Raw genomic sequence first — 21,922 nt, 5'->3', positions numbered from 1 at the left:
TGTTCAAGAAGGTAAAGAAAAGCATAAACATAATAAAAATAGATATGGAAGATATAAAAAGGACCCAAACCAAATTTCTAGAAATGAAAACTATAGTAAGACTAAAAATACAATAAATGAGATTAACAGCAGATTAGATACCTCAGAAGAAAAAAATTAATAAACTTGAAGACATAGCTTTAGAAGGTATTCAACATGAAATACAGAAAGAAAAACCTGCAGGAAAAAGATACAGCAAAAAAAGAACAAGGCCAGGCGTGGTGGCTCATGCTTGTAATCCCAGCACTTTGGGAAGCCAAGGTGGGTGGGTCACCTGAGATCAGGAGTTCGAGACCAGCCTGGCCAACATGGTGAAACCCCATCTTTACTAAAAATACAAAAATTAGCCGGGCATGGTGGCATGTGCCTTTAGTCCCAGTCACTCAGGAGGCTGAGGCAGAAGAATCGTTTGAACCTGGGAGGCAGAGGTTGCAGTGAGCTGGGATCATGCCACTGCACTCCAGCCTGGGCAAAAGAGCGAGGCTTCATCTCAAAAAAAAGAAAAAAAGAAACAAGGCAAACCAGAAGACAGTGGAGCAATATTTTTAAAGCACTCAAAGAAAAAACAAAAAGACTGTCAACGTAGAATTCAATACCCAGCAAAAGACCTTTTAAAAATAAAGGTAAAATGTTTTTTTCCAGACATAAAAGCTGGAAGAATTCATCACTAGTAGACATGCACACAAGAAATGTTTTTTGTTGGCTGGGTGCGGTGGCTCATGCCAGTAATCCCAGCCCTTTGGGAGGAGGCCGAGGCAGGCAAATCACGAGGTCAGGAGTTTGAGACCAGCCTGATTAACATGGTGAAACCCTGTCTCTACTAAAAATATAAAAATTAGCTAGGCATGGTGGCGTGTGCCTGTAATCCCAGCTACTCAGGAGGCTGAGGCAGGAGAATCGCTTGAACCCGGAGGTGGAGGTTGCAGTGAGCCAAGATCGCGCCACTGCACTCCAGCCTGGGTGACAGAGAGAGACTCCATCTCAAAAAGAAAAAAAAAATAGAAATGCTTTTTGTTTGTTTTGTAAGAATAGAGACAGAGTTTTGCTTTGTTGCCTAGGCTGGTTTTGAACTCCTGGCTTCAAGAGATCCTCCCGCCTCAGCCCCACTAAGTGTTGGGATTACGGGTATGAGCCACCGCCCCTGGCCAAGAAATGTCAAAAAAAAAAAAAAAAAAAAAAAGTTTTACAGTCAGAAGGAAAACAAAAGGAATCTGGATCTACACAAGGAATGAAGAGTACTGGAAAGGTAAATATGTAATCAAATAAAAACATCTTTTTTCTCTTGTTTTGAATTCTCTTTAAGAGATAATTGGTTTAAAACAAAAGTTATGAGTGTATTGTAGAGCTTATAACTTCTGTTGAAGCAAAATGTATGACAACAACAGCCCAAAGGTTGGAAAAGGGAAAATGGAAATATACTATTCTAAGATTCTTATACTGTATGTGAAGTAGTGTAATACCATTTAAAGAAAGACTATTAAAGATTAAAGATGCATATTATAAATCAAAAAACAATTACAAAATAAAGAAGTATAGACAGTAAGCCTACAAAGAAGATAAAACAGAATTTTAAAAGTTCAATCCAAAAGAAGGCAGAAAAAGAGGAAAGGGAGGAAAAGGGAGATGAGACAAATAGAAAATGAATAATAAGATGGAGAATTTAAACCCAACCATATCAATAGTCACATTAAATTTAAATCTAAACATCCCAATTAAAAGGCAGATACTGTTAGGCAAGATTTAAGAAAGCAACACCCAACAATATGCTGCCTATAAGAAAATCACTTCTTTAAGAATAAAGACACGTATAAGTTAAATAAAGAATGGGGAAAATATGCCATGGTGATATTAATGGGAAGAAAGCTGGAATGGCTTCACTAGTATCAGGCACAAGTAGTTTTCAGAGCAAACAATATTACGAGGGATAAAGAGAGGGTCATTTTATAATGATTAAAGGGGTAAATTCATCAAAGGACATTACAAATCTAATGCTTTATACACCTAAATTCTATATGTTAGACATTAGATTAGGTATTGAGAGAGAGATTAGTTTTTTTTTAAGTGAGCCAGGAGTTTTGCTTTCAGGACCTCTCTAGCCCTCTGCCCCATTTAGTCCCACTTGTCTCCTGGTTACTCCCCTCAAGCACTGAAGACATTAGTCTTTATTTCAGTCACATTCCTCCTTGCTACATGTCCTGGACTCTTGCTCACTGTACTTTCTGGCTCCTTGACCAGGATCCTCATGCACTCCCAAGATCATTTCTTAAAATACAGTAAACTACCCAGAAATGTTCTGTCTCCAGAAATTCTAAGGTGAAACAACTCTTTGACTACAACCTCCTACACTTTCATTCTCATTGTTACTCCCACTACACCTATTAAACTTCATTAAATTCATTACGTTCAACTTCATTATTTAATGAATGAATTATTTAATGAAATATCCTGTTACTTTTTGTTTGTTTGTTTTGGGGTTGTTTGCTTGTTTTGTTTGTTTTTGAGGCAGGATCTCATTCTACCACCCAGGCTGGAGTGCTGTGGTGCAATCACAGCTCACTGCAGCCTTAACATCCCAGGCTCAGGCAATTCTCCCAGTTCAGCCTCCCAAGAACCACAGGTGTGTGCCACCACACCTGGCTAATTTTAAAAATTATCTGTAGAGACAGGGTCTCCCTATGTTGCCAAGGCTGGTCTTGAACTCGGGCTCAAGCAATCCTCTCACCTTGGCTTCCCAAAGTGCTGGGATTACAGGTGTGAGACACTGCACCCTGCCAAATATCCTGTTTCTTAAAACCTCTACTTTCACTATGAATCTCCTATCTTCTCTCTGCAGGTGAAAACTCCAAAGCTTAACATTTTAACCACTCTAGGGAGGGAGGATGGGAGGAAGAGAGCTGAGTGTGCACCAAGGAGCGGTAAGATGCCAGACCTGTGAGTGAAGAAGCATCTTGGAAGTGGACCCTATAGCTCCAGGCACCTGCTGACACATAGTCGGAGACAAACCACCCAGTCAAGTTCAACCCAAATTCCTGACCCAAAAAATCATAAGCAAAATAAAATATTTGTTTAAAGCCACTAATTTGTTATCCAGCAATAGAGAACACTTCTAATGGCTCTTTTCCATCAATATTTAAACCCTACCTTTCTGATTTAAAAAATATGTTTATATTCCCTCTACTTCACATACATCAAGCTGTATCTTTACTTCTGTTATATCTTTATTTCTCTTCACAGGCAAAACTTTTGATAAAAGCCATCTATTATGACTGTGTCCACTTTATCTCTCATTCAGATCTCATCCTATCCCCACCTCTTCATTTAACAGTCCTTGTCACTGTCACCAGTGACTTCATTGTTGCTAAAACTTTTCAGCTCCTATCTGAAAAGTCTGAGTGAGCAAGCACTCACTCAGACTTTGTAATGTTCTCTCTCTCCTTTTCCTTTTTTTCAGTTTTTAATTTAATTTAATTTAATTTTATTTTATTTTATTTTATTTTATTTTTGAGACAGAGTCTTGCTCTGTCACTGAGGCTGGAGTGCAGTGGCACAATCTTGGCTCACTCAACCTCCGCCTCCCGGGTTCAAGCGATTCTCATGCCTCAGCCTCCCGAGTAGCTAGAATTACAGGCATTCACCACCAGGCCCAGCTAATTTTTGTATTTTTAGTAGAGACAGGGTTTTGTCATGTTGGTCAGGCTAGTCTCGAACTCCTGGCCTCAAGTGATCCACCTGCCTCAGCCTCCCAAAGTGCTGGGATTACAGGTGGGAGCCATTGCACCTGGTCGGTCTCTCTATGATACCACTTCTCCTGATTTTCTTCTTATCTTCCTGGCTGTTCTATTTCAATCTCTTTTGTAGGCACAGGCTTCTCTTTTCTGTCCATCCTTTAAATATTAGAGCTCCTTAGAATTCTATCTTTAGCCTCCTTCTCTTCTCATACTATATTCTCTCCTTAAGTGATCTTATCCCTTCTCCAAACTTCAGTTACTCAGCAAAGCATAAGGATTAATAGCTTTGGAGCCACAAAGACCTGGGTTCAAATCATAGATCTTGCCATTTTGCTTGTGTGGTCTAGGGCAAGTTATTAAACTTTTCTAAGCATTCATTTCCTGATCTAGGGTAAACTACCTCATGGATTATGATGAAAATTAAATTTAAGAAGTGCTCACCAAAGTGCCTGGCACAAGATAAACTGTCAAAAAAGGGTGGCATTTTTTATGGTCCATAATCTTAGCCTAGATTTCTTTCCTAAGTTCCAGACACACATATCCAACTGCTACTTGACACCTCTATTGAAATGACCTATAATTACTTAAAACTCAATCAAATGAAATTCATCTTCCCAAGCAAACCTCATTCAATCCTAGGTATCTTATTTTAATGAATGACACTACTATCCACTTAAGTTATACAAGCCAGAAACCTGCATGTCATCATAAGTTGACTCCTCTCTGTCCTTTACCCTTATGTAATTAACTGCTACATTTTATAATACAATGTCAGATATTGTTTTAAGTACTTTACATGAATTTAACATGAGATATGCACATATAGTAAAACAAAGTTTATAAATGACTAGTAAGTATATAGATAATAAACAATTTAAGACTAAATGAGGGAAGAATGACTATAGACTAGGATGATCAGGAAAGGCAAAATGGACCTTAAAATCTGGTCAAGAAAAAGGCAGAGGAAAGCATTTCAAGACTCAGGGACAGGCAAAAACAAACATGGTTGTGTGAGTGAAAGACAAGTCTGAGTGGGGAAGAGAATACAGGCAAGGGTTCTCAAACTTTTTGGACTCAAAACCCTTTTATATTCTTAAAATTACTAAGGACCCCAAAAGCTTTTGTTTGTGTGGGTTAAATCTATTAATATTTACTTTGTTAGTAATTAAAACAGAAATTTAAAAAATTACATCCTATACAATTCACCCATTTAATGTGTACAATTCAATAGTTTTTAGTATATTCACAGAGATGATAAAAGTGTTATAAAATTGACTACAATAATGAGTCAATTTTACAACATTTTCATTATCTCAAAAAGAAAAACCATACTCTCTAGCCATCATCCTCAAAACACCTAGTCCTCCCCACCAGCCTTAGAAAACCAATAATCTACTTCCTATCTCTACTGAATTGCCTCTTGTGGACATTTCATATAAATGAATTTATACAATATGTGGTTTTCTGTGACTGGCTTCTTTCAACATCATGTTTTCAAGGTGGTTATATATTCTTCCATTAGGAAGCATAAAGTAGCTAATAGCTTTTTTACATTAAAGGATGTTGAGGGCTCAAAAGAACTTGAGAAAATTTAAAAATATTTATCTTAATAAACCCATTATGTTAACATAAATAATTTTTAATGAAAAATAACCATATTCTACAAAACAAAAAAGATAGAACAATAGCACTGTTTTATGATCTTCTGAATGTCTTCACTATCTGGCATAACAGCAAAGAGCTGAATTTTCCTATCCGCTTCTACATTTACTTTGTTGCAATATGCTGTTTAGGTTGAAGTATACAAAGAAAAATCTGGCCTCATATGGAAAGAGGAGGAGTACTTTAATAACCTTTTCAGATAATTATGGTTACTGTTTTCTGACACTACGCCAAAACTCAACAAGTCATAGTTTCTTAAAGGTTAGTTGCAGGGTGGAACTGGAAACAATCTCAATGAACCGAAATAAATTTTTCGTATTTTAAGACTTTAAAATCCATTGGTTTATCTTGAACTTTTAATGAATATCTTACCCGTGAATGATTTTATAACGATGTATTTGGTCATTTGGAAATACTGGTTCACTGAATTATGTACTTCTTGTAAATGTTTACAAATCTCTGTATACAATATTTTAAAAATCACATTCATTGATATCACCACCGATTTCATCAGAAAAGTATTTTATATATTAGGACTCTGTCAAGCTTTCAGTGGTGGATACAAGTTTCTAAAATTCTAATTTTTACTTGAAAACACAAAATTTATCATTGGCAACCTTTACTGTCAGTTGTTTTCTTTGAAATGACAGGCTCACTTTGTTCACTTTCAAGAATCTACCACATACCCAAGCATGAATAAACACAATTGCTTATCAGTCTTACAAGTAACACATGTGTTTCACGAAAAGAGTGACGGGTTCAGTTCACAACTCAACCAATAAAATAAGTATTTTTCCTCAAGACAGCTATCATACTTTGGTATGCAACTTTCTACATACTTCAGTTTCATCACATTGAATATTAAAAAGACATACTCAAGAGTGGAGGTTTAAAAAAAAAAAATACCATACAGGTCTGTAGTCTAGAAGCAACAGGCTATTCCTACCCTGATTTTTGTGTAAGCACACTCTATGATGTTCACACAATGACAAAATTGCCTAAATGAAGTATTTCCTAGAATGTATCCCCATCATTTAGCAATGCCTAACCAAAGTTAACTTAAAGCTCCCATTCTAGTTTTTTTGTTTTTATTTTTTATTTTTTTGAGACAGAGTCTCGCTGTGTTGCCTCAGCCTTCCAAGTACCTAGGACCACAGGAACATGCCACCATGCCACCACACCTAGCTTTTTTTTTTTTTTTTAAGAGATGGGGTCTTGCTTTGTTGCCCAGGCTGGTCTTGAACTTCTGGGCTCAAATGATCCTCCCACCTCAGCCTCCCAAAATGCTGGGATTAGGTGTGCACCACACACCTGGCCTAAAGCTCCTATTCTATAAACCTGCATTTGGTTTCTTTGACCTTCTTTCTATGCTGGATAATTTTAGAATTGTATCCTGAACATCATAAATGTTACATTGTGAAGATCCTAAATTCTGTTATTTTTCTAAAATGAGAATGGTTTTGTTGTAAGAAGCAATTATCTTTGCTTAACCTGAACTGTTCTGTTTATTGGGCAGCAACTCCAGTTTCAGTTCAGATCTTTTGCCCTTCATTTGGCTGCTCTGAGTCTGTGACATACAGGAATTATTCAGATTTCAGACAGAATCTGGGTACCCTTTCTTGGCTCTTTCCCTTGCAGGATTCTTCCACTCTCTTCAGTGGCCAAGGTTTCCCTAGCTTCAATTTTCCAGTTTTCCTGGTGAAGAGACCCATAGTTTTCCCACTGACATCCCTGCCCTACCTTACTGTCCTTCCCTATACCTACTGCACTTAGCCCTAGACTAAAAGCCCTCTCCTCAGGCTCCTAGCTCCCCTCTTCTCTTTCTCAACTAGCATCTGTTCTTCCTGTCCAGTAATTTCAGTCAGTTACTTTTTGTATTCCAAACAGGTAGTATAGTGGTCTTTTTTGCAGAAAGCCATATGGTAGGGTCTTCTTCCAACATTACCAGATGAATATGTCCTCCACAGGAGGTTTTTTACCTGAGGAATTAGCATGATGAGATTTACATTATGAGCAGATTTCTCTGGCTGCTGTGAGAGAAATGGTCTCAAGGTAGCAAATGAGAGATCAATAGGAAGAGTCCAGAATAGTCCAGGAAAGACAGATCATATAGGGAATAAAGCATCTGACATACTTTGATTTATAAACATTTATTGAAAAAATATGATAAATTCTGAAAATACTGAAACTAAGGCATCCAAATTTCATTTCATCACCTGCTGGCATTATAAACCTCTTAACAGATTTAATAGGGCCAAACTCTTGGAAGTCATTTCATCTAACCCTTAGGTATGATGCATTCGATAGCACCTGTAATCCCCCAACTTTTCAGAGAATGAGATTTCACTAGGTTTCTCAACAGACTTTTCCAGTATCTTACACTCATATATTGCCCATTAATCTCTCTGGGATGAAAAGAAACAGAAGTGGGCTTTTTCCTTATGGATTTATTTTATCTCAAGGCTGTCAAGCAAAAATGCTGAACCCAGTTCCCCACACAACCATTAAAAATAAGATGATGTTCTTTCTTTCATTAAATTATTGGCAGGAGAGAAGTAAGCAGCACCTCATTTGAAATTTCCCTCAGTCAACAACTCTGTGTGAATATGTTCCTATCAATCTACAGTTTTAACGAGAATTTTTTATTATGACACAGAATCAAAAGACTATGAAAGCTTGCTCTGGGCCTTTATCTGGGTGTTGTTTACACGGATGTGTTCAATTTGTGACAAATTCACCAAACTGTCACTTGAGATATATACTTTTCTTAATATGTGTTATATTTCAAATTTTAAAAAAAAGTCTGTGAAAACGCAAATGTATCTATGCCATATCCCTTCTCTATAATGTCAATTATTCTCACAGGAAAAATACACAGTATCCTGTTTGTGTGGCATAACTTATCTTCACAAAGTTATCCACTACCACTCAAGGTTTTTATGATTAAAAATGTAATATAAGACTCAAACACTAAAAATATATGACTAAATAAAAGTCCTCTATAGTTTCATCTGCCAGAGATACTACATTTAATATTTAAATTCAGAGGCTTATGACTTCCACGTCTCCTATTGTAAATCAATCATACTCTTTTCCAGATTTGGGGCTTGTCACTTTTTCTCCAAAAATTCTCAAAAATAAAGGAATATTGTTTAGAAGCCCTAAATAACTGAGCTAAACAGGCTTGAGTACAAACAATTTTTAAACAGTAAATTTCTATTACATCCTCCACAATTTTCCAAGCCTTTATCTTTTTTGTATCTTCACAGTATCTCTCTCAATTCAAGGCATATGGCGTATGTTCAATAAATATGTGTTGATAGAAATAAAATTAATTCTCTAAAAGAAATAACAATAGTCACTTTCAGATGATACAGGAATATCTCAATATCAATTTCTGGGAGGAGAGGACACATAAGCCTTTAAAAAGTACTCTATGTGCTTATTTTATTTACTTATCTATTTATTTTTACTTTCACTTAATTACCCAGATTCAGAAAGTCTTCTTCTAAGTACTCCTTATCAAGTGTAAATTCATTCCATAAGTAGTTATGAAATTCAATAATAGGAGTGTAACATTCTTCTATCAATTTCCCATGTTTCTCTCCTCTATTCACTCTGTCTATATGGCAATACAAGAAAACACTAAGAAATAAATTATCGCTTAGTCATTAAAAATTCAAAACGTAAGGAAATTAAAACTAAGGTTACATGTGCAAATTAGGATTATGGCATACCTAAAGTCTTAATTTTTTAATTACCACTTCTATATACTGATACAAATTAAAAGATATATACTTAGCATGCAACACAGTTTCAAAAGAAACCATTAATTTACAAAACTGATGATTCACAAAGTATTATCCAACTATGTTGATTTGAAGAGCATAACCTCAAGTTGCCACTTTTATTAAAACAAAAGCCTTATCAATAGTTATAATGCTATAAAGAGAATCCTAGACAATATAATTTGTGCTCCTATATTGATTGAACCAATACCTATAATTGAACAATAGTATAGATTTTTATACTTTAATAATGGGAAAAAATGAATCCTACTATATTTAACAAGAAAAAAATGCACTTTTTAATAATCTAAATAGCATAATCTCACAATTTAAGAGCAGACATTTGCATTTTCAAATATATAACAACTGTACTTTAAATAAATTATCTAAATACTTTAAAGAATTCTGTTTTGGTTTAGAACAGGGCCCTCAGAAATAATACCACACATCTACAACCATCTGATCTTTGACAAACCTGACAAAAACAAGAAATGGAGAAAGGATTCCCTATTTAATAAATGGTGCTGGGAAAACTGGCCAGCCATATGTAGAAAGCTGAAACTGGATCCCTTCCTTACACCTTGTACAAAAATTAATTCAAGATGGATTAAAGACTTAAATGTTAGACCTAAAACCATAAAAACCCTAGAAGAAAACCTAGGCAATACCATTCAGGACATCGGCATGGGCAAGGACTTCATGACTAAAACACCAAAAGCAATAGCAACAAAAGCCAAAATTGACAAATGGGATCTAATTAAACTAAAGAGCTTCTGCACAGCAAAAGAAACTACCATCAGAGTGAACAGGCAACCTACAGAATGGGAGAAAACTTTTACAATCTACCCATCTGACAAAGGGCTAATATCCAGAATCTACAAAGAACTCAAACAAATTTACAAGAAAAAATCAACCCCATCAAAAAGTGGGTGAAAGATATGAACAGACACTTCTCAAAAGAAGACATTTATGCAGCCAAAAGACACATGAAAAAATGCTCATCATCACTGGCCATCAGAGAAATGCAAATCAAAACCACAATGAAATACCATCTCACACCAGTTAGAATGGCGATCATTAAAAAGTCAGGAAACAACAGATGCTGGAGAGGATGTGAAGAAATAGGAACACTTTTACACTGTTGGTGGGACTGTAAACTAGTTCAACAGTGTGGCGATTCCTCAAGGATCTAAAACCAGAAATACCATTTGACCCAGCCATCTCATTACTGGGTATATACCCAAAGGATTATAAATCATGCTGCTATAAAGACACATGCACACGTATGTTTATTGTGGCACTATTCACAATAGCAAAGACTTGGAAGCAACCCAAATGTCCAACAATAATAGACTGGAGTAAGAAAATGTGGCACATATATACCATGGAATATGTGGCACATATATACTATGCAGCCATAAAAAAGGATGAGTTCATGTCCTTTGTAGGGACATGGATGAAGCTGGAAACCATCATTCTGAGCAAACTATTGCCAAGACAGAAAACCAAACACTGCATGTTCTCACTCATAGGTGGGAAATGAACAATGAGAACACTTGGACACAGGGTGGGGAACATCACACACTGGGGCCTGTCATGGGGTAGGGAGAGGAGGGAGGGATAGCATTAGGAGATATATCTAACATAAATGATGAGTTAATGGGTGCAGCACACCATTATGGCACATGTATACACATGTAACAAACTTGCACGTTGTGCACACGTACCCTAGAACTTAAAGTATAAAAAAAAAATCCGTTTTGTTTTAAAGTGCCATGTTTTAAGAAAAGCTATTCTTAAATAAATCACTGTGCTGTATTAGATGGTTTAGGGTGCTCGAATAAAGCTCCATTCTAATATTCCACTTGATTCTTGGGCTATAGACTGAAATAACATTATTCATTAAATTCCCTATTTGTTCTTGAGGTAGATGTTAAGAAACACCTCTCACTAACAATAATTTGTTAGCCATATGCACATGAATGAATTTCTTCAATTATTTAGCTACTTACTGAGAGCCATGCAAGGGATTCCATGATTCGATGTTCACATCGTTCTAAATGTTTTATCATTTCTCTTGTCAAGTTGCCTTCTGCTTTGATAAAACTTTCGATCACTTTGTAAAAATCAAAGGCTTTTAAATTAAGCACATTCAGAATCCATGGGAAAGACAAATCTGTTCCAGAATCAAGATTCTGAGATGTACTTCCTAAAAATGAAAAAAAAAAAAGTAACTATTTATGAAATATTAACCCTTGAGCTAGGTATTTTTTTGGAACTTATTATCAGACAAAGAAAACAGTAGAAAGATTAAACCATTTTTATTTAGAGCAGAATTTTTTATTTTGGAGTCTACGGACTCATAGGAAATAGCCTTCCAATTTTGAGTGTATGCACATCTGTGTTTTTCCTAGAGAAAGGACTTATAGCTGATTTCAAATTTTCAAAGATTTAAATACCCTAAACTTATATCAGGAACAGGTTTAGTGTCTTACCAGCCATTGGCATATCTATTTTAATTCTCATTAATCCTTGGTAAGAGGATAGACAGATTCTACAAGATTCTGCTAATTTCATTAGTTACAAAATGGTATCTCTTTAAAATATGCATTTCTTGGTTATAAATGAGGATTCACAGTTTTCCTTATCTGTTTACTAATAAGGAAACTAAAAGTTCCTCTTTTTCTGTGTTTTGCATCCTTATACAAATGTTCCTTTTGTTTCTGCAAGCAAAACTTTCTTTTAACATTTGCAACATAATTTGCCAAGTGATACATTTATGTTTTTAAAAACATTGTAATTGGCCTTTGTTCTGTTTATCCAGTGGATTCTAGCTTCAATCTTTAGTTTCATAACCATGGAGGTTACAGCAGTGCTTCCATATCAGTAGAGGCCACTCTTGAATACTCCTTTGGCACTCTACAATCTCAAAGGTCTTCGGAGGGATTTCAAAAAGTACCTTTTTTGGATTCAGTATACCAGTATACTCAGAAGAGGAGCCTAGTGAAATATTATCCCCAAGATGGCCTCAAATAACTCAAATAAGCCTCTTAAATGGCTTATAATGACCAATTACATTCTTCAGTATATAGTGATCTAAAATAAGCATTCCTTCTCCTTAACCTCACACTATCCCTCTCCCCTGACCAAAGAAACACACCACATTTTAACTTTAAATTGAACAAAAGTGTTTATTTATGAAAATTTAACTTACTGCTATATGTGGCCATTACAACCTCAAGAGCGCACGCCAATAAAGACATATGAAAAATGTTGTCATTCAGAAGTTTGCTAAAGGAAAAAAAAAAAGATTATAAAATACTTACTTCTATAAAAAGAAAAAATTTTTTTACTAAAAGTAAAAAATTTACCTAAAATTTTGAATGGATAATCGTTCTTCTTCCTGAAACAGATAATTAAAAAAAAAAAAAAGAAGTTGTTTAATTGAAACCTTATTTGTGTCAGCATTGAATTTTTTTTTTTTTTTTTTTTTTTTAGATGGTGTCTTGTTCTGTTGCCAGGCTGGGGTGAAGTGGCACAATCTTGGCTCACTGCAACCTCCACCTCCCTGGTTCAAGGGATTCTCCTGCCTCAGCCTGCCAAGTAGCTGGGACTACAGGTCTGCACCACCACGCCCAGCTAATTTTTGTACTTTTAGTAGAGACAGGGTTTCACCATGTTGGCCAGGATGATCTTGATGCCTTGACCTCCTGATCTGCCCACCTCGGCCTCCCAAAGTGCTGGGATTGCAGGCGTGAGCCACCGCGCCCGGCTGAAATTTTTTTATATTGTTTTTAACTTACTGATTTAAGCATGGATTCCATTACTCGGTAATACAAGCGAACTCCAAGTTTGTATCGCTACAAACAAACAAAAAGAAAAATAAGAGCCTGCTATTTTAGAAAATCACAATTATGAAATTTTTTTTTTTTTTTTGAGATGGAGTCTCACTGTTTTGCCCAGGCTGGCCTTCACACTCCTGGGCTCAAGAGATCCTCCTGCTTTGGCCTCCCAAGAGGCTGGGATTATAGGCATGTACCACTATACCCAGCTGACAATTACTAAAATTTTTTAAAAAGCCTTTTCTTAAAACATACTTCTCACCTTTCTTAGAAATATGGCCGCCAAGACAACACAAAAGCTAGCTTGTCTAAAACTCACAACTTAAGTATTAAGTGGTGATTAACATTCCCAAGTAAATTAACAAGAGGGTAGGTCCAGTACCTGGATTTCCTTAACTCCATTTCAGTTTATATCATTCATACTAAAGATAGGTTATGTGCCCAGTACTATTTTAAGCACTTTATGTACCTTATATAACATTTCTCATGACCTAGGACATGTATTTTCAAGACAGCTGTCTAGGATTAAGAGGACAGTCTTTGTCCATAAATTTAGTAAAACTGACACAGGCAAAAATCAGATCAAACTGACCTTATGAGCAAGAAGTTTTAGCCAAATAACTAGTTCCCATTATTTGAAAGAATAACCAAATTTTAGAAATATAAACACACACCATATTATTTCCTTCCAAATTAAGAGCAAAAATCTCATATATAATCATGCACCGCATAACAATGTTTTTGGTCAATAACTGACTGCATATCTAACAGTAGTCCCATAAGATTATAATGGAGCTGAAAAATTCCTATTGTTTAGTGTAATGTAGTGCAATGCATTACATTACTCACATCTTTGTGATGATGCTGATGTAAATAAACCAATTGCACTGCCAGTCATATAAAAGTATAGTACATACAATTATGTACAGTACATAATACTTAATAATGAACATGTTACTGGTTTATGTATTTATTATACTATACTTTTTATTAGTTTAGAGCATCCTCCTTCTACTTGTAAAAAAAAAAAAGTTAAATGTAAAACACCCTCAGGCAGCTCCTTCAGGAGATATTCCAGAAGATAGCATCATCGTCATAGGAGTTGACAGCTCTATGCATTTTATTGTCCCTGAAGACTTGGGACAGAATTTGGAGGCAGAAGACAGTGGTATTGTTAATCCTGATCCTGTCTAGGCCTAGGCTAATGTGTGTGTTTGTCTTTGTTTTTGGCAAAAATCTTTATGAAATTGAAAAAATTTTTAAGTAGAAAAAAGTGTACAGAATAAGGATTATAAAGAAAGAAAATATTTTTGTACAGCTGTATAAGGTGTTTGTGTTTTAAGCTAAGTGTTATAAGAGTCAAAAGTTTCTTACAAACTGAAGATTTATAAAGTAAAAAAGTTACAGTGAGCTATGGTTAATTTACTACTGAAGAAAGAAAAAATGTTTATGAAATTAGTTTAGCCTAAGTGTAGTATTTATAAAGTCTACGATAGTGTACAGTCATGTCATAGGTAATGTTGTAGGCCTTCACATTCACTTGCCACTCGACTCACTGACTCATTCAGAGCAACTTTCAATCCTGTAAGCTCCTTTCATAGTAAGTGCTCTGTGCAAATGTTCCATTTTTTATCTTTTGTACTATATCTTTACCTTTTCTATGTTTGGATATATTTAGATACACAAATGGTAACACATTATGTTACCATTACCTACAGTATTCAGTACACATGCTGTAGAGGCCTGTAGCCTAGGAACGAATAGGCTATATCATACAGCTTAGATGTACAATCGGCTATACCATCTAGGTTTGTACAGACACACTCTACCAGGTTCACACAACAAAATTGCCTAATGATGCATTTGTCAGAACATATCCCTGTTAAGTGGTACATGGCTGTAGAATCAAAAAGAACCATTAAATATCAATGTTTAAAACACTGATGGCATCAAAATATAACCTCACTACACTGAAATAAATGTGTACAGTGGACTCCAGTTTTCCAATATATTTTTGTATATTATCCTCATTAATGCCACACAACAAAGCAGAGCAAATATAGAACCTGAATCTCAGAGAAGTTAAATGACATGTCCAAGATCAACAATGGTAGAACCAAATATAAACCCAGGGCTGTCACTCCATGGCCCATACTCTTACCTATTATATTAGCTTTAGATTTCCTGAAATAATAATAATATCACTCAATAATATCACTGACAAATGGCATGTATAGTCCCATTCACATTAGGATATCCATACATGAACAGTCATACATGTAGAAGTCAAAGCAAAATCAAAAATTTAATATCAAAGATTTCAATTTTTTTCTTAGTTGTATTTTCCAAAATTTCTACAACGGCTATGTGTTCCTTTATTACATAGTTTTTATAATGGGGTGGGAGGTAGTTTTCCATAAAGTTACCCATAAATAGCAGCATACACAGGCAGCAGGGATATAGTATCTGACAGTATTTTATACTGCTAGACAAATACTGTTAGAGTATTTATACGAACTGGAAAGATGCTGCTTTTAATATTATTACTCTATAGTACCACGAATTAAAATGAATTCAAGTTACCTGTGATCCAATTTCGACACAACCCTGTCCCACAGCTTTAGCAAATTTCTCTTTAAAGATGTATCCTATATCCTTCACTCTTTTCAGTATACTTTCTTTTGGATTCACTGTGCAGTTCTTCAGGAGGTAAAAACAGAAATCAATGTCGAGGATACTGTGTAATCAGAATTAATATTTTGTGCTCCATAATATATGACTTTTTAAATTGTTCATAAAAATGTGGAAACAATTCCACAATAACTAGGTAACCACAACTACTGAACATAAGCAGACAATATCATTTCACTGGATGTTAATGACCAAAAAATACTACAGTACAACTAAAAAACCCTATTATCTAAATTTTCTGCCACTAGGCTAGAGAAGAGCAAATTTGTTAAGATTTCCATCCATCAGAAAGAGCCTCATACATTCTCATAAAATACCTTCAATTAAGAGTTATATTGGGATGTATGTTGCTTCCGAAAAAGCAAATGAAATAAAACCAAGGCTTGAGCTTGGTATCATTTACTAATTTTTTTTTTTTTTTTTTTGAGATGAAGTGTCACTCTGTCGCCCAGGCTGGAGTGCAGTGGCGCAATCTCGGCTTACTGCAACCTCCGCCTCCCAAGTTCAAGTGATTCTCCTGCCTCAGCATCCCAAGTAGCTGGGATTATAGGCAAGCGCACCACGCCTCACTAATTTTTGTCTTTTTAGTAGAGATGGGGTTTTGCCATGTTGACCAGCCTGGTCTCGAACTCCTGATTTCAGGTGATCCAACCACCTTGGCCTCCCAAAGTGCTGGGATTACAGGTGTGAGCCACCATGCCCGGACCATTTCCTAATTTTAAAACGTGCTTTGAAAGAGTTATGAATTAGCTAAATCATTTGATTACATTTTCAGAAATACAAGATAGGGAAATTGTTGCAAAAGAAGTTCCAATACATGTATCATTTGGAGTGGGGCTATTCAACTTTAATAATTAAAACACATCACAAGATGATGTATTAAAATGCATATTATATATTATATAATTCATATTATGATATATAAAAAGTAATCACAGCATGAATCTCATCAGCTACAAAGATTTATTCTATTTTTTTATCCTTTATACATAAAACACATTCAATATATACATTCAAAAATAAAGTTTCTAAAATTAAGATTATGGCCAGGCACAGTGGCTCATGACTGTAATCCCGGCACTTTGGAAAACTGAAGTGAGCAGATCACCTGAGGTCTGGAGTTTGAGACCAGCCTGGGAAACATTGTGAAACACCATCTCCACAAAAATTACAATAATTAGCTGGACATGGTAGCAGGCTTCTGCAATCCCAGCTACTTGGGAGGCTGAGTCACAAGAATCGCTTGAACCCAGGAGGTGGAGGTTGTAGTGAGCCAATTATCATGCCATTTCACTCCAGCCTAGGCGACAGAGTGAAACTCTGTCTCAAAAATACATATATATATATAAATAAAAATAAGATTATAATTTTCATTGTAATGTGCATTGTCTGGCAACATTTTCACATTCTAGAATATCAGCAATTCTATATTCCTAAAAAAAAAAACAGCACACAAACTTAGAAACATATAACAAACAAGCATTTCCTGTCATAAAAGAATTGTTGCCAAAATGTCCATTAAAATGTTCATAGCTTCTAAGATTTTACATGGAGGGAAGGTGGCATTAATTTTAAAAATGAAGAAATTTGAACTAATAAGGAAGTAAAATGAAGGAAAAACATAATGACCTTCAAGACATGTTCACTTTGACATATGCAACTTATCATCTACATAATTAAGCTTTTAAGCTTCATTAAAAGTTAAGCTTTAAATTGAGCTCTAGAAAATGTCTTTCACATGCACTCATATGTTCACTGGTATGCTATTCACAATAGCAAAGACATGGAATCAACCTAGGTGCCCTTCAGTGGTGGATTGGATAAAGAAAATGTGGTATTTATACACTATGGAGTACTATACAGTCATAAAAAAAGAATGAAATTATGCCCTTTGCAGCCACATGGATGTAGCTGGAGGTCATTATCCTAAACAAATTAATACAGAAAAAGAAAACCAAATACTGCATGTTCTCACTAATAAGTGGGAGCTAAATATCGGGTACTCATGGACATAAAGATGGCAACAATAGACACCGGAGACTACTAGAGGGAGGAGGGAAGGAAGAGAGCGAGGGTTGAAAAACTGTATAAAAACATAAAAAAAGATCATATAGTTTCCAAGTTTAAAAAAAAGTCTTTGAGGCAGAATTTTTTAAATAAAAAAGAACTCCTACATACTCCAAATATTGGAGGAAGTATTCAAAATGATATGAGAAGAAAGGGCTTATCATTCTTTTAAATTCTTTCATTAGCCCTTGCTAAAAGGTTTAGGTAATTGGGGTACATATGTTTTGGCATATATTCTTGTGCTATAGATAACTCATAAACAAAAGCGACTTTATGCATATTGGACAAACAAAATCAATTCTGAGCCAAAACAATTATGAATATGATGACAGAAATTACTTTGCTAATTCCTGGGGGAACATAGCAAGAGATGACAACAGATTATGACAAAATCACAGGCAGGTTATGGCAATGAATGAATTGTTAACAAGTACAAAAAGCACAGTTGCTGAAATAAGCCAAATTTTAATAAGTCTCCTGACCCTATGTCCAATTTTAGTGGATGAGCATTTCAGTGGGTCCCAATCCTCATCTGAGTTTAAGTAAGGAGTGAAGGAGCAAGCAAGCAATACAGATGATAGTTTCATTCTCTCTCTTTCTTTCTCCTTGTCTTTAGGGGAGAGAGGGTATCAGATGCCTTCAGATATTAAACTCATTGTCTATCAGGAGTTGCAAACTATAATGCTAACAGGGCCAGGTAAGAATTGTAAATAAAAATGGGTTAAATATTGGATGAAAAAGATTGTAGGGGTATGGGGAATGTTAAGTCCTATCTAATACTACATTCAAAGAAAAGATCTTAAAAGTAGCCAGAGAGAAAAAGACAGATTAACTACAAAGGAACAACAGTTAGATTGAGTGGCATAAGACTTCTTAATTAGCAAAAATGGGATCCAGGTAATGTATTATCTTCAAACTTATGAGAGTCTAAAAAGTAAATGTCAACCTGGAATTGAAGATCGAGCAAAGCTATCTCACAAAAAAATAAGGGTAAAGAAAATTTCAGATCAAAAAACAAAACAAAACCTCAAAAAGTTCATCCCAAATTAATACCACTAAAGTAATTATCAAAGGATATATCTGAAGAAGAAAAAAATTATCTCAGAAGTGAGGCATAAGTTGCAAGGAAGAATGGTGAGCAAGGCAAATAGGTAAACATAAAAATGTTTTAAATAACACTGTATAAATAAAACAATACTACTAATAATATATAATTTGTAAGATTAAAAAAGCAAGAAAAGATTATGGATAACTACATGTTAGATAGGAGATTAGTATTTTAAAAAGAACTCAGTACTTTAACTTTTAATTTCAAGTTTCTTTGCCAAGATATTACAATAAATAATGTTTCATATATGGCTTACGTTAAAATAGGAAATCAGATTTTCTGAAGGTTGATCACTTGCTGAATTTAAAATCATCATTAATTGTTGGATAGTGTTCATAACAGTCCTAGAGGGGATAAAAATAGGAAAATGTGTTAAGCAATGAAGGGAGAAAAAAAGAAAAAATGAAATGTTTTCTATCTCCCAAGTTAAATGTATCTTCAAATACACTGCCTCCCACTTGTCTCTACATTCCCTCAAATAAGACTGTGGTTTATAAGAAATTACATTTTACTTAAATCTTTAAGAAAATATGTATTCACAATCAATAAGTTTATAGTTATAGAACAGATATACTTATTTACTAATAAAACTACATATCAATAAAATAGTGGCATTATTTTTAGGAGAAACTATATAAACTGGCAACAAAATGGTATTGTTTTAAGAAAACATTATTACAACCAAATATTAAACATTTTCAAATTAAAGACAATAAGATATTTAGCAACTCAAGTAAAGAATCAGATGATTTTTCTTTACAGAGACCTTCAAGAAGAAAGGATACTAAGATCCTGGATACATTTAAAAATCACCACTTTCACAGCATAAAATTAGGTCAATCTCTTAAGATCTTGTTAATTCTATAATTTTATGTGTGTGTATTATGAAGGGGGCAGTATATGGTAAATATCAATGTTACAATTTTGGAGTAGCTGAACATTTGGGACACTTTAATTATGCAAAGAACTGTAGAATGTTTAGGGCTGAAAAGATCCTCAACTATTATTTAGTAAAATATGCTCAGTGTTCTCAGCTAAGCATGTCTAAACCAGTATTTACACTTCCTCATCTTTCTTTTCTTTTTCTTTTTCTTTTTTTTTTTTGAGAAGGAGTCTTGCTCTGTCGCCCAGGCTGGAGTGCAGTGGCGCAATCTTGGCTCACTGCAACCTCCACTTCCCGGGTTCAAGTGATTCTCCTGCCTCAGCCTCCTGATTATCTGGGATTACAGGTGCCCAGCTGGGCTAATTTTTGTATTTTTAGTAGAGACAGGGTTTTGCCATGTTGCCCAGGCTGGTTTCGAACTCCTGTCCTCAGGTGATCCGCCCACCTTGGCCTCCCAAAGTGGGATTACAGGCGTGAGCCACCACACCCAGCCTCGTCTTTCAAATATATTGCAACACAGCTTCTATATGCTTCTGTGTCCACTAATCATATTTAAGCTACAGTGATTAAAGCCACAAATGACCAACTGATAAAAACAAAAGACTTTTCTCATTTGTTCTAATACTTGACCTTCCTTGAAGCATTTGACACTGTTAGAGAAATACTTGCTCTTAATGAAACTCCCTCCCTCCCTCAGCTTTCTTCGCTTCAATCTCTGCACTCCCCAATCATACTTTCCCATTCTCTAGAACAGCGGTCCCCAACCTTTTTGGCAACAGGGACTGGTTTCATGGAAGACAATTTTTCCATGGACCATGGAGAGTAGGGGGAATGGTTTTGAACTGTTCTACCTCAAATCATCAGCCATTAAATTCTCATAAGGAGCATACAATCTAGATCCCTCACATGCGCAGTTCACAATAAGGTTCATGCACCTATGAGAATCTAATTCCACTGCTGATCTGACAGGAGGTAGAGCTCAGGCGGTAATGCTCACTTGCCTGTCTACCACTCACCTCCTGCTGTATCACCCAGTTCGTAATGGGACACAGACCAGTCTCTGGTCCGGGAATTGGGGACCCCTGCTCTAGAACCTAACAATTTCTGTCTAGTCCTTAATGCTAGAATCCTTTAGGCTTCAGCCCTTAGCCACCCACTCTTGCCATTATGCACCCTCCCTTCAAGCAATCTCATTTTTTTTTAATGGGTTTAACTCCCCTGATGATTCCCAAATCTATAGAAGGCTATCCTACTGCTTACTAGATATCTTCTTCAGAAATGCCTCAAGAACAACATTCTAAGTATGAATTCATCAAATATTTATCAAATCTGTTATTGTTCCTTCATTCCCACCACTATCGTTGGTTCAGATCTTTAAAAACTCTCAAGTAAACTGCTACAACAGACAAGCCCAGAGATTTTTATACACTATGTCTGTGGTAGTAAGGCCTAGGCATATTCCTCAGTGGAATGGGACACAAAATTTTTAAAAAGAAAAAACAAAACAAAATTCCTCAGGTTATTCTAATTTGCACACCTGGTTAAGAACCACTGAGACAGACAGACTGACAGGTCTATTTCTCACTTTTTCTTATTCTCCTCAGTCTATCCCCCCACAGACTATTACCATGTGAACTTGCAAAAATTATGTCTGATTTTATCCTTACCCCTGCTTAACATCCATTTATAGCACAGGCTATATCATGCACATGCTACACTCCAAATTTGTGAGTATGGCATATAAGGCCCTTCATATCTAGTACCCACTCTCCTCTCCTGTGACTTCCTACTCTCATTTTATAGTCAATCAATACAGAGCTGCTAATAGTTCCCCAGACACATTGTGTTGTGTGATATTGTGAAATAGATGTTTGGTCTTTGACCCCATATCCTGACATACAACTCGTAAAATACTTAGAAACTCCAGTGATGTCCTTTTGTGTGCTAATGAATTGACATGGCTGGCAGCCCCTAGGAAGCATCTGGATGGGGGCTGGTCACTAGAAAGCCCGAGGCAGAGTTAGAGGGTTGGAACCTTCAGCCCCAGCCCCCAACCTCTAGGAAGGGGAGGGAAGCTGAAGGTTAGGTTGATAATCAATAGCCAATGATCTAAT

At 35.6% G+C, this 21,922-nt stretch overlaps 1 protein-coding gene across 2 annotated transcripts in view; it reads right to left on the bottom strand.

The window, feature by feature from the left end:
• The window catches only part of RB1 (RB transcriptional corepressor 1), a 171,970-nt gene that overhangs the window by 81,923 nt on the left and 68,125 nt on the right, over positions 1 to 21,922 (bottom strand). For both annotated transcript variants that reach the window (XM_003811422.5, XM_055096764.2), the window contains exons 12-17: positions 19,182 to 19,269; positions 15,643 to 15,759; positions 13,021 to 13,077; positions 12,589 to 12,620; positions 12,432 to 12,508; positions 11,230 to 11,426 (exon numbers count right to left, since the gene is read on the bottom strand). In XM_003811422.5, coding sequence (XP_003811470.1) covers positions 11,230 to 11,426; positions 12,432 to 12,508; positions 12,589 to 12,620; positions 13,021 to 13,077; positions 15,643 to 15,759; positions 19,182 to 19,269 — 568 coding nt within the window. The remainder of the gene's footprint in view (positions 1 to 11,229; positions 11,427 to 12,431; positions 12,509 to 12,588; positions 12,621 to 13,020; positions 13,078 to 15,642; positions 15,760 to 19,181; positions 19,270 to 21,922) is intronic.

Source organism: Pan paniscus, chromosome 14 (genome assembly GCF_029289425.2).
Source record: "Pan paniscus chromosome 14, NHGRI_mPanPan1-v2.0_pri, whole genome shotgun sequence".
NCBI classification, from domain to species: Eukaryota; Metazoa; Chordata; class Mammalia; order Primates; family Hominidae; genus Pan; species Pan paniscus.
This window is presented reverse-complemented; position numbering and strand designations above follow the sequence as displayed.